At 41.0% G+C, this 14,325-nt stretch overlaps 1 protein-coding gene across 1 annotated transcript in view; it reads left to right on the top strand.

Annotated features, from left to right (window-relative positions):
- The first annotated feature begins 245 nt into the window (after nucleotides 1-245).
- Nucleotides 246-14,325, top strand: part of niban2a (niban apoptosis regulator 2a) — a 39,615-nt gene continuing 25,535 nt past the window's right edge. Inside the window, exons 1-3 of the mRNA XM_061734470.1 lie at nucleotides 246-614; nucleotides 12,394-12,524; nucleotides 14,131-14,259. Coding sequence (XP_061590454.1) covers nucleotides 560-614; nucleotides 12,394-12,524; nucleotides 14,131-14,259 — 315 coding nt within the window. The 5' untranslated portion in view covers nucleotides 246-559. The remainder of the gene's footprint in view (nucleotides 615-12,393; nucleotides 12,525-14,130; nucleotides 14,260-14,325) is intronic.

Genomic DNA, 14,325 nt, shown 5'->3' with positions numbered 1-14,325 from the left:
GAATGTGTCAGTCTAAAAACAAGCGTGACAACCCTCACAGCGAATAAGCTAAAACATTAATAAAATGATGCAGATTTATGGGTTATTTCTGAGTTTGACACCGAACCACGTGGGGCTGGGGAAGGAGGAGAACCGTTTCTATAATACATCCATGAGGAGAACGCGCAGTGGGTTTGGGCTTTTGCGCAGCGGACACGCCTGTTTCTGGACTCCTGCTTCTGGCCACACCCTTCCTTCGCAGCCACTGAACACGTTGGACCAGTGATGAGTCCCAGAGGGTGGGTCCCGTCGTTGTGAAAGAAAGCAATGTTCACCTCTTCCTCTGTGCAGCAGGGGCGTCGCCAGCAGTCCTCTCAGTCCTCTCAGTCCTCCTACTTCCACGGACCTGGAGAGAGAGTCGGGCAGACACAAAGCTCGAGCACAGCCGCGCACCTCACAGCCTGGGGAAAGTGGACGATACTCCTGGTGGCGTGGCCCGGAAATAAAACAGCTGGAAATACTACCGAAACTATTTTAACCAACAGAGTCTAACCAGGATACTTCAGGATCTCCTGCCACCATGGGGGACGTGGTTTCCTCTCACCTGGATGAGAACAGGCGGGAGATAATTACAGGTGAGGAAGGAGTGTCACTCCCGCTGGTGAACAATGTCTTTTTTTATATGTATTATTCCAAAACAAATTCAGCAGGTTAATAGCAGATACTTTATCTTATTTTTCTTTGTTTTTTTTCTTTCTTTCTTTCATTCAGCCTTCTTTTCTTTCTTTCTTTCTAAGTTAAATTCCTCACATTTCCACTCTGAAACTGCTCTCTTCTATCGTGTGTATCAGCGTTCTGCTCCGTGCGGGGAGTTTCTGCTGCGGGCTCATTTCTCCGAGATAATAAGTAGGTTTCCCAAAGGGGAGCATGTTTGTAAAAGTTTGGGACTGCCTTCTATTTTGGTTTCAGATTGCTGCGCAGGTCTGGGGGATGATTTCCACAAAGCAGCACTAAAACACTTGAATCCGAAGTTGTTTGCACCGCGGTTGAATTGGTTTGATATTGGATATTGGATATTATGAATTCAACACCCATAAAACTTGTGATACATACCACTGATTTTGGTCAAACCACTTGTGATGTGTTCATGGTCATCTAGAGTCAGACTATATATCACAAAACAGTAATGATTAAAAAATCATATATATGGGCTGATTTAAAAATCATATGGGCTGATTTAATGTGGTTTAATGAATTGTACACCCATAAAACTTGTGATACATACCACTGATTTTGGTCAAACCACTTGTGATGCGTTCATGGTCATCTAGACTATATATCACAAAACAGTAATTATTAAAAAATCATATTATGGGCTGATTTAATGATTTAATGAAAACAATCAGTGTTATGTATCACAAGTTTTATGGGTGTTGAATTCATTAAACCTCATTAAATCAGCCCATAATATGATTTTATAATAATTACTCTCTTGTGATATATAGTCTAGATGACCATGAACACATCACAAGCAATATGACCAAAAACAGTGGCATGTATCACAAGTTTTATGGGTGTTGAATTCATAATATCCAATATCCAATATCAAACCAATTCAACGCGTTGTTGTCTGCTCTCACCTGCAGAAGCTCGGTGGTGCCTGCTGTTGGTCAAGGAGACTGTGTGGGTAGTGTTGTTTAACTAGTCATTTTACCCTCAATTGCTATGTTTTTCTCTCAGGGAACAGTCTGTTTGTGTGCCATTTCTGGTGTATTGGCAGAGGCACTTGCATGAGGAAACCAAAGATTATGTTTCTGAGGTCTAGACACTTGGTTTGTTTGTTGTTGCCTTCTTTTTTTTTTAGCCTGAGACATTCTCTCAACCTTAGACAGGAAAAAAGTGAAGACACTCAGTTTGGGAGCTGCTTCTTGCTGTGTTCGATTCTCTGTCTGTTCCTCTCCAGGATGAGGGTGTAAAGCATCTTCTCATTGGACTTTAAACTCCTCTATCTCCACTTACCTACTCTTTTTAGCCACACATTACAGCCTCCCTTCTTTGATGCTGCTGGGTCATGTAAAACAGGTGTCTGGACGACTGTCTTTGAACGCTGACACACTGTAAATGTGGCCTAATTACTGTGGGAGGCGTTGCTGGAAATGGAAACAGGAGCTTCAGCTTCATGCTGGGATGTTGACGTCAACATTTCTGTTACTGTGAATACCCAAATGTGTGGAAAATGCACCAAAACCAGAGGACATGAAAGTAAATTGATTCTTTTCCAGAGGTGTCTTCAGTATTCACATTCATTACTCAGGTAGAAGTATAGATACTAGAGTTTAAAAATAAAAATACTCCTGTTGAAGTATCAACTCAAGTTTTTTACTCAAGTAAAAGTATAAAAGTACTGGTTTCAAAACTACTTAAAGTATAAAAGTAAAAGTAATGTAAGGGGGGAAAAAAGCCATTAAGGACAAAAGCCATTGAAAATGAATGCATCTTAGTATAATGCAAATATATTAAAGAACCATATATGTGTACTATTGAGCATTAACATGTGTTTCAGAGAGCAGCAGATATGATGACTAGTTGCCTATAAGTATTGTAATGGTGCAAAAAGTCAAACTTCAGAGGCATGTTATCATTTATCCTAACCTTTATTGGAATGTACATCCAAGTTTAGTTGCAGGAATCTGAGGGAACGGATGTAAGAACAAAACTGGACAAGAACATCTGAAACAACCACAACCAAATTCACTCTATCCGGATGGAGCAATTTAACTGGATAGTTTTTTTTTAAAGGCCGAAATGAAATAGAGTAACGAGGCTGTTTTTAAAATGTAAGGAGTAAAAAGTACAGATAATTGCGTGAAAATGAAAAGTAAAAAGTCTGAAAAATAATGACTCCAGTGAAGTATCGATAACCAAAATATTTACTTAAGTAAGGTAACAAAGTATTTGTACTTTGTTACTTGACACCTCTGTTCTTTTCAGTCTGTTAAATTAGTTTAGTGTGTTTTATTTTTTTTTTACCAAGCTCCCTATCATAATGCTGATGTTGGGTAAAATAAAATGATCCAAACTGCTAAGTTTTACATTCAGACTCCATGAACCTTATTCCAACAATCTGCAGCTATGGACTGCAACTCACTGCCCGGTTCTCTGGGTACTGAAATAATCAATGCCTGAGAAGCAGTAGAAGCTATAAGGGGATAGAAAAAGCTCAATAGTCTTTCAAGAAGCTATTTCCTCAGTTTACCTGCTTTAGGAAGTCCCAGTAAAGTAGAAGACTCAGACTCAGCAGCCACCATAGCTCAACATGGATAATGGGGGTGCATTGTTCTGCTGCACGGTGACTAAAGGACATTTATGAAATGTGGCTGGTTGAAAAAGGGTGCAGAGTTTCCCCTAAAACAGCTCCTGTCAGGTGAAGCGGGGGATGGACCAGCTTTGCTTTGGGCAAAGTGAGTTTCACTGGGAGAAAGAAGATGGCTTTGCATCAATCTAGGACGGGTTATTAAAAAAGATCTTAATCATTTATTGACGAGTGGAAAAGACTGAAGACAGCGGACAATCCTCCCAGGTGTAAATGTCCCATCCCAAGTTCAGACTGAACAATGCTCAGATAATTTGTTGTGAAAAAACAAAACAATCAAGAGCATCTTAGTCTTCTGTGTTAAACATGAGGACCTGCTGTGACTGAGCCTCTTAAGTCTTAACAAACTTGTAGTTGGGTCATGCAGGAGGACAATGACACCTACAACACGAGAAAATCAGGAATATCTTCTAAATAAAACCTTTTTTCAGGATGATAGCCCCCACCACCACACACTAGGGATGGGCCGTATGGACTAAAACATTTATCACGATAATTTCTGGCATTTATCCCGATAACGATAAAAATGAGGATAAAAAAATACCAATTCAACTCCACCTTTGTAACTATAAATCTATCTCGCTCTCAGATCCGCCATGTTTGTTACACAAAAACGTCATCAACGGGAATTTATCCTTTTTTCTTTCTTTCTTTCTTTCTTTCTTTCTTTCTTTCTTTCTTTCTTTCTTTCTTTCTTTCTTTCTTTCTTTCTTTCTTTCTTTCTTTCTTTCTTTCTTTCTTTCTTTCTTTCTTTCTTTCTTTCTTTCTTTCTTTCTTTCTTTCTTTCTTTCTTTCTTTCTTTCTTTCTTTCTTTCTTTCTTTCTTTCTTTCTTTCTTTCTTTCTTTCTTTCTTTCTTTCTTGCTCATTTCCTTCCTTCCTTCCTTTCTTCCTTCCTTCCTTCCTTCCTTCCTTCCTTCCTTCCTTCCTTCCTTCCTTCCTTCACGTACGTTCTGCGTGAATTTAATGCAGAACCATAAATCAGATTTACACAAAAACATCAACAGGAATTTATCGTTTTTACCGTGAGATGACAAATTCTTACTGTGGGGAATTTTTTTGACGGTATATCATGAACGGTAAATTATCGCCCATTCCTACCACACAAACACACACACACTTCACTTTCACCACCTTCAAGCAAGTGTTGAACTGAAAGCCTCGCAAGACACCACAAATGCATTTTATAAGGTGTGATACTTGCCGAAGGATGTGTTAGCGAGTCCTGAATCTGCAGAGTGCCAGACGTTTTGGGTCTTCTTTAACTTTAAAATGTAACCACAATAATAATTATTATAAAAAAGAACCGTGCTGTTTTCTGGTAAAACTCTTGGATCAGGAGCAGAAGAGCCACATTGCAAGAGCATGTCAGCAGGTGAGGATAAAGAGTGGAGCTGCAGAGCTGCAGCAGGTAGAAACATGTCGCCGGGTTAACAGCTAAAACCGCAGTGTGGCTCTCACACGCCCTCCCTCACCGTCGTCTCTGCCAGCGTCTCTGTAAATGTCCTTTTGTTTGTATGTGTGAACCAGTGGGGAAACAGAGAGCATGGCCTTGAAATTTCTCCTGTAACCCACAAGTTTACGTTTTTTTTTCTTTTTTTTTTGGATTTGTGAATAAACTAGCATGATCTGACTTGTCGGTTGCTGTTCTCGGTTTTGTGTTTGTGTTTTCTTGAGCGTAGTCAGCATTGGGACATCAGGAGCTTTGATTGACTCATCTAACTCCCAGCAAGTAGATTTTCCCACCCCTACTGCTTGATTGCATGCTTTAGAAAAAAACAAAACCAAAAAAAAAAACACCTCCTCCCTCACGGGCCTTAGCTGATGGAGATGCAACATACACACACTCAAAGTTGAAACCATAGTCATGCGGCCACCCACGCATAGCGTAATTTATCCATCCATTACAGTGTTTAGCATGTTAGCATTCTGGTCAAAAAACTGCCGTGCCAAAGTGCAGCCTGAAGCACAATTATTGATCTTTGTAAACATTTATGAATGAATGAATGAAGTTTATTCAGTCATGACAACACAAAACAACACAAAAAAAAAACATTGTGCACAGCATTAACATTTCATACAAAACCAAAAATGTGTTGAACAATGACTGAAAAGGCATAGGCTGAAGCAAAATGCTTATAAAACCTTTTTTTTGGCTACCGACCTCCAGAAAACCAAAAAGAGAATAGAAACAATAGAAAAGCAAAGACACATTTACAGATAGTCAATTGCACTTATAAGCTTCAAAAATAGCTTTACAAACCATTTTCTTAAAAACAAAAAGAGAATGACATGTTTTTAAATGTATTTATAAAATGTATTGATGGAGATTTAGATGCTTTTTATGTTGCAGGTATATGTGACACACAACAGCAAAAGAGATAAGATACTAGACGTATTGGCTATCATGCACATGCAAGGCCTCGATGAGTGGAAGCATGGGAATATACGCACACGTCCCCTTTAAAAAAAACGCTCAGGTACTAGGCTGCAGCACAAGCGCACAGCATGATGGTAAAGGATGGGTTTGCACGCTGCAGAGCTTTTTGTTGAAGTGCAGCAACCTTTGAAACATCCTTAATTTGGTTCAAAAATATAATTAAAAAAAGTTGGATCCTGTCAGACCACAGCAGATCCTCCAATGTGAAACAAAATGACGTAAGACAAACCTCAGTTTTTTTCTCCTTCTCAACAAACTGAGATCAAAGTGAACCGGTCCACTCCCACCTGGAAAATAAACACTTGGTCTGAAAGACTAATTACCCAGAATTCAGTTCAAATGTTTTAATAGTTAATTCACAAGAAAAACCGTCATAGAGGAAGTAAACAAGTTGAATTAGATACAGTCGTTTTTCAGTCCAACTGTACCAAATTCAGTCTAGTTTAAACACAGTTTCAATACAGTAAATATCTATTTCAATAGAGATCAATTTAGTGTAGTATTTTTGTGGTATAAAGTAAAGTGCTGGTTCATACAAAAATACAACTTGTCTAGCAAAGGAACCACTGGCTTTGATTGCTTTCTTTTAACAGGTAGGGGCTTCCAGCAGCCAGACTCTGGAGGGCGGTCTTCTGGGCTGGTGGGTGGGGGGACGACCTGATGGACACAAACACCTGAGTACCTGAGAGGGAAAAAGAAGAGGAATAAAATGTTAAAGCAGCACAACGTAACTTTCAGCTTTTGTTGAGTTTGGTGGCTTCTTTGGACAAAAGCAGTAGTACTTTACCAGAAAGAACACTACGTTTCCCATGAGCACCAGCGCGTACTGCCGGAAAGATCCTGTACCGTCGCGTGCATTTGTTTTGATGAGAGAAGACGGGACGGACTTTCAAAACTACTTTTCTGTTTCACCAAGTGAACAGACGGAACGCAAAAAAAAAGATGTTAAACTGCTGGAAAGGAACTGGAATTTACCGGGATACCTTAAACAAGGAAGCCAGGGAGCGGTATGTGGAGAAAATAATGATTATTAACGGGTTGGGTTCATATGAAATCCCTATCAAAGAGTGAAGCTCCGATGAGGATTTACTGCCGCAGTTCTGCACAACCGACGTCTTAGGCGACCTTGTTTGGGAGTGTTTGGCAGCTGCTTTGGTAAATGTTTGACTCGCCATGTGTTTCAATAAATTTGTATAATAGTACAACAAACAGTACATGTATCACTCTTACTTTTCTTTTCTCTTTTTTTGACTGCTATATTATGCTGAAGAGGCTCCAAGGCGTGAGCAATATTTTTGTTTTCCTCGTGAGATTATTTTTTTCCTCTGCAGCTACAAATAGAGTTAATATCTTTTCCTCAACAAACTAGTTTTATCTGAAGATTGGGGTTAATCGCACCGCAGAGAGCTGGCCAGCAACTGCGTTTAGCTGGCGAAGTGGGGAATAAAACCCGATCCGACCCCGGTCTGTGTGAGTGTTTGTTTGTGATCATGTGTGGAAGTTTGTTTGGTCGTTACAGCCGCGATCCAACCGAGCCGACGACTCTTTTACTCTTTTACTTTGTTATATCAGATACTTGGCCTCCGGGGTTCTGCCTCCGAGCAGGAAACCGTTGAAAAGTTAAACCATTAGGATCTTTTCCCCACGTCTGTTGTGTGTGGAGCTGCTGCAGCCACAACGCAGCAACGGATTACCAGCTTCTGCGGAGCTGCGCTCCAAGCCCCGCCCATTTTCGTCTCGACTACGAATCGGGAAGGAGGGGGAAGTGACGTATGCCGTAAAGCAGTCAAAGCCGTAAAAATGTGTAGTTTTTTAGTGTGGCAGGGTTCCTACCATGCTCCTCAAAGTTACATAGTGCCAGTGAAGGCGATACAGACCCCTCAGACCATGACAGAGGTTCATTAAACCTGTTGGAAGTTGATGTACCATCACAATGACTCTGGAAATATGATATTAAGGTGGAAAAGTTACATAGTGCTGCTTTAATTGCAACAACCATAATGGCACGTGTGGAGTAGAGCGTTCCCTGTAGTCTAAACCTGTAGGAGCATAACTAAAGCCAATGATGGCTCAGGCCCTAACTATATGATTTGTATAGTTTTATAAAAGGAAGGTTTTAAGTCTAAGGTATGAGGGTATCTGCATCCTGAAGCTGAACTGGGAGCTGCTGCGTCCTCTCTTTAAGCTCCACGGACCACAAAGAAGCCTGAAGGCTTCCGTCGGGATGATATGAGCCAGGATGAGGAGATGGTTTTACATTTTATGCTAGGTTTAACAGTGAGCCAATGAAAATATACTCAAACTAGAGAAATACGGCCTCTCCTATGACTTCTAATCAAAACCTTTCAGAATAAAAGCTTAGGCCAATCTAATGATGAGGAATAGAAGTTGAAGGGACATAATGTATTGATCTTTTTTTGTTCCTGCATCATATTAAGACAGCATGGCTTTATTTTCTGACGGTATTAATGTCGGTGAAAGCAGGCGTCCTAGAAACATGTGAATGAAAGTATAAATCCCGGGTTCTTCACAGATTTTGGATGTTAAATGTCATCCAGGGTAACTTCATACTTGGGAGATCTGTTTTGATTTGCTTCAGTTTTTTCTGCAAAAATGTTCAGAGGTTTTTAAGACAAATTGATTGGCAATCGTACCATCACAGGCTCAGATCTTGGAGCTGATTACTCATCTGTAATCACAGACAAAGTCCTGTTTTGTCTTCAGGGGTAAAAATAACAACTTTTATTTTTATTTTGACTGGTTCATGCATCTGCGTTTTATTTACCGACTGAAAAACGGTTGTTAATTCTTTTAAAGGGGCCGAAGCTGCCGTGGAAAAGGACGGTGTGATTGAGTTAATAACGACATAGTGGGATCAACAATGTCAGGAATGTGTAGGTCAGTGTAGGGGACGCTGTCTCGTGGAGCGTCTGGGCTCTCGTACAACAGAGGAAAATAGCCAGCAAGCGATTGGAGAGATGGAGGGACGTGTAAGAGGATGAGGAGGAACCTCCAGAGTTAAAACAGAGGGCGAGTGTGTGTTTTATCATCCGGCCCAGAGCTCCTTCCCCATTTAAAGTTCCCCAGTCTGCTGACTTTGGCACAGCGGGACAACCGGGGGAAAGTACCAACTCTCTGCATATTTGGAGAGTAGGAAACATTAACCAGCACTTATCTGGTGGAAACATACTCGTGAAAAAGAGGGTTTCTGTACGAAAAGCAAATATCTACAATTTGTCCAAAGTGGCAAACTGATTTGAAGCCAGAAACCCGAACAAAAGAGTTTGTGCAGTGGTCTGATTTCACACTCAAATGCCGACAAGTGCTTCTGGAAACAAAATGAAAGAGATGATGTGAACATCCCAAAATATCAACATTTTCAATCTGAGCTTAAATTTGCAATTGAAACAGCAATCTCTGGAGCTTACCTGGTGCCTCCGCATCGTCCAGTTTGTAACCTGTCCTCCCTTCTCATCCCGCTATGACACGGTGGTACTTTTTAATAAGTTTGGGCGTCCCTGTCCTCGGTCTCCTCCACATTTTCTCCCCGTCTATCCTGTCCTGTCAGCTCTTTCCTTCCTCCTCTCCCCTGCAGCCTGGCTCCCTCCTTCCTGCGCTGTTCCTTCCATAAACAGATCGTCGGCAACACTGTCTGCCGCTGACTGAGCTCAAAACACCCATCGGGTCGGGGACCCAGTCTTTTTCCAGCATGAGAACGTGGGAAAGCTGGATTCCTGCAGAAGTCCTTGGGGTGTTGGTCGGGACGCTGAGCATCTGTGCAGTGCAGGAATGCGGCTAACTTTAAGTTATTTGGGGGGAGAATTAGACAGGACATGCATATTAACCTATGATTATTATTGTTTTAAGCAGAGGTGTCAAGTAACGAAGTACAAATACTTCGTTACCTTACTTAAGTAGAAATTTTGGTTATCTATACTTCACTGGAGTAATTATTTTTCAGACGACTTTTTACTTTTACTCCTTACATTTTCACGCAATTATCTGTACTTTTTACTCCTTACATTTTAAAAACAGCCGAATTTCATTTTGGCCTTTTAAAAAAAACTATCCAGTTAAATTGCTCCATCCGGATAGAGTGAATTTGGTTGTGGTTGTTTCAGATGTTCTTGTCCAGTTTTGTTCTTACATCCGTTCCCTCAGATTCCTGCAACTAAACTTGGATGTACATTCCAATAAAGGTTAGGATAAATGATAACATGCCTCTGAAGTTTGACTTTTTGCACCATTACAATACTTATAGGCAACTAGTCATCATATCTCCTGCTCTCTGAAACACATGTTAATGCTCAATAGTACACATATATGGTTCTTTAATATATTTGCATTATACTAAGATGCATTCATTTTCAATGGCTTTTGTCCTTAATGGCTTTTTTCCCCCTTGCATTACTTTTACTTTTATACTTTAAGTAGTTTTGAAACCAGTACTTTTATACTTTTACTTGAGTAAAAAACTTGAGTTGATACTTCAACTTCTACAGGAGTATTTTTAAACTCTAGTATCTATACTTCTACCTGAGTAATGAATGTCAATACTGAAGACACCTCTGGTTTTAAGTATGCAGGCATTTTTATATACTGCTTTCAAACACCTGGGCTTTCGGTGTTGATGATGCTGAGAATGAATCCAGTACCGTAGTTCATTTTAAATTTAAAACAAACGACAATTTTTGAATGAAACCTGGTTCAGAAAATGTATTTTCAGTCGGGGAAACTGTACCCCGGTTCCAGATGTTAAATTATGCTGAAAAATTAACAACTGACAGAGCAGGTCATCTGGGATAATGATTTCTCCAGTTTTGTTCGTAGTTGCTCCAGTTTCTGGCTTTCCTTGCGGAAACCCAATCCTTTGAAACCCAAACGCCAGAGTGTGCAGCTGCAGTTCATCCCTCTTTCCCTTTGACTTAACAAACTCGTGGCCTTTCATGTGACGCCTCATTAAATGCTTAATGAGGGTCCTCGTGTTATTTCTAGAAACCTTCGTGACACCTCTGGAAACCGCAGCTTTGTATAATGACCCTGTCCGTGTTCCCGGTGGGATATTTGCGACCTAAAATAAATTGTTTTTGCCAAAGTGAATATGGTGGTGCTAGATGGCTAGCTGTATCGGCCGACTCGTGCCACCGCTTCTCCGGCTGGCAACTCAAAACAGGAAGTTGCAAGGCAGTATTGTGTAACTTCCTATGCTGGATTTTACAGCAACAAACAAGAGTTGGGATTCTGTTAATTAAAAGAATAAATAAACAAAAATACATGACTTAGTGAACAGGTCTGTCCGGCAGGGAAACGATGAAGCTGTTTGGTTCTTTAAAAGGAACCCTGGTTATTAAGACTTGTAGTCCCTAATTAGCCACAATTGTTCTCTTATACTAAAATATGTTGTTAGAAACACATAAAATAATCTAATTGCTTTAAAAATCTACAATGTTTATCACATATTTTGACCTGCGGGAGGCGCCATGTTCTACCTGCGCAATGCATTCTGGGGGCGATGACGTAGAGCGGTGGCTCTGGGAAGATAAGCCGCGTTAGTTTAACTGGGACAGGTATCTAAATTAAAACATAGATGAGCAGCATCTCCCGGCCGTGGAGGCTGACGAGGGAGCCCATAAGACGTCTCGGTTCAGGCCAACTGGATCAAAGTTCTCGGGTGCTGTGATGCACGGGAGATCTGCAAAAATGATCAAAGTCGTGCGCATCTTACCAGTGCATTAGGCTACGGCGTAGACGGCGTAGACTGCGTAGCCGTGCCTCTAGAGCCTGCAGCGCACCGCCACCCGCTCTCCACTCTCGCCGGGATGGAGACGCCGGTGGGCAGGATGCACGTTTGGGTGAGCATAGCCCACCCCTGCCACCCCCTAAAACCGGCCTCGGTACTGGGTCCACCGTTTGATGACAGACCAGAGGCTGAGGGGACTGGCCCGGGACTTTGACGAAACGGGAGGCGCAGACTTCGCGTCAAATAGGCAAGAACATCTTTATTTAATTTAATGTCGCCAGATCTGGCTGGGGTTTTTATTGTAGCATCGGCTATCTGCTAGTTGAAACGTGTGGTCTGTTAGTCTATCTGAGTTTTATGGTGTTTTTATAGTTCATGCTGTATGGTGCTGTACTTTTTTTTTTTTTTTTTTTTACTTTTTTGTAGGTGCGCCGTCACCTTTTCATCTGTGTTTCTGTTGCGCCGTCACCTGTTTAGCTGTGTTTTCATCTGTTTCTGGGTGTCAAAACAGTGGACGGGGGTTAGCAGGAGCCACCGTCTGACGTCACTACCCAGAATGCATTGCGGTGTAAACAACAATGGTGACCTACGACTTAAATTATATTTTCAAATTTTATAAAAACGAAGACATCAACAAGGTTTTTTATATCACATTGTTATAATTGATACCAACATTTATCTTTTAAGACCTACATGTCTTAATAGCCATGGTTCCCTTTAACTTCAGCTGTTGGAGCTGTTGGAGCTGAAACCTTCTTGTTGTAAGTGTTTGACTGTATGATGGCGTCCTTTTCCGACTGGAAAAAGCTGCCCTATTTCAATAAAAGATGAGTGACAGAGTTTGTTTGTGTCCCCTCTCGCAGCTCGGACCAGAGATGTGATGAAACAGTTCAGCGATGTCTACGAGCAGCAGTACGCCGTCGCGCTCTTCAACAGCGTCCGCTTTGAGATTGAAGGAGGAGGAGGCGCCCAGTCGCAGCTGCTTCACAGAAAGGCAAGTAGCAAGTGGTCTTGGTTTGAAAAGGACATTTCAACCTGCTCTTCGTACAGAGCAGAAAGATCTGGATCATTTTCTGCAACCCAAGTGGCTGCTGAGAAATATAGACATCACTCTATCAAAGATTGAGGGAGGGTTTAATACAGACAATCAGAGAATTTCATCAAATATGTTAGCCACATTATCTACACCTCTTCATTTGGAAGTAAAACCGAAAGAAAGCAAACCTGAAATATCAGTTTCAATCCGTTATTGCATGGGAAGACTGTTTTCAATTAAAAGGAAAACAGTACACTTTTTAATTCAATTCAACAAGAAAACGTGTAACAGAAGCTCTGGGAAACTTCTCTGAAGTGCAATCCAACAAAAAGATCCTGTTTTGGAGTCTTGGTCTTGAGACTGAAATGTTTTGGCTGTAGACCAACAAAGGCCCTGCATCAATCACGGGCTCCAGATACGTTTGACTAACATGCAGCAAACATCTGCTGACTCCTGTTTTTACTCACTTAACTTGAATTCATACAAGAATCTTGTTTTTTTTTTTTTTTTTTTCCTCCCCAAGCTAATTTGCTAAATTTAACTATTAAATGTTGCATGTTTGTGACTGCACAGGGTCAGTTTCTTTTTTCAGCAGAGATTTACATTTTTGCTCCCTCGTTGTGGACATTGTTATGATTACAGCTTCAAGTTACAAGTAATGCATAAATGAGACCATTATTTATTCAACAATCTTTTCTTTCTTTCTTTCTTTCTTTCTTTCTTTCTTTCTTTCTTTCTTTCTTTCTTTCTTTCTTTCTTTCTTTCTTTCTTTCTTTCTTTCTTTCTTTCTTTCTTTCTTTCTTTCTTTCTTTCTTTCTTTCTTTCTAATGCATTTCGTTTCCCTGAAATCTTTTTGCCGATCACTTCCGCTGGTCACCGTGGGGTCACAGCTCTGTGAATTTGTCTCTTTTCTTTAACGATTCAACAAGTGGACTAAATGTGCGATAATTAAGAAAGCTGATAACCATATCATTTGGTAAATACGCTTCATCTTGTTAAATTGTGTGTATTTTGTTGACCAGTCACCAAAGAGGACAGCACAATCAGCTGGTCATTTGATTTATAACCTTATCCGTATTTATACTTTGACCAGATGAAACATTTCTGCAGGGAGTCTCCACAGCTAAAAACGTACTGAACCTTCATAAAACTGGAAACCAGATAATTAAACAGGTTGCAGCAAAGAAACGGCAGCCCACTGCTTACCATAGCCACCCTTGCGCGCCACCTCCAGTGACCCCATAGCCTCTTTGTTCTTCTTTTCCCTCCTTGACCATGGATCATTTAATCCAAGACAGGAAATCAAAAAACAAAGTGGGTGGTGTATATTATTGCACAAACATTCCTCCTCTGCATGTTTGAAAACTCTAGTTAAAGCTTTAAGCCTCTTGCACAATTCATGAAAACTTTACAGCAAGGATGTTTAAACGACACATCAATGCAGCATTTATTTAACACATCTATCACTGAACACTTCGTTTGACACGGTGCACTGAAGTGAAGACGTAGAGGATCATGGCTCCCTGTCTCAGTGTTGGTTGTGTGTGGGGATGTATTTCTTCAGGACGCTCTGGCGGGCCGCTCCATCTTCTCCGGGAGTCTGTTTCAGTACCTGGAGGAGAATCGAAAGTGGAGGAGTCGTTTTGTGTCCGTGCCCAACAGCTACACCATCAGCCTCTATGAGAGCAAAACAGTGAGCAAACGCCGTCCTGGACCAAAGCGCTGTGCGTTATCAGAGTTTGAGCGTGTGTGCAAGTGT

The sequence above is a fragment of the Cololabis saira genome, chromosome 11 (genome assembly GCF_033807715.1).
Source record: "Cololabis saira isolate AMF1-May2022 chromosome 11, fColSai1.1, whole genome shotgun sequence".
NCBI classification, from domain to species: domain Eukaryota; kingdom Metazoa; phylum Chordata; class Actinopteri; order Beloniformes; family Belonidae; genus Cololabis; species Cololabis saira.
The sequence above is the reverse complement of the archived record's forward strand: the minus strand, read 5'-3'. Positions and strand labels throughout refer to the sequence as shown.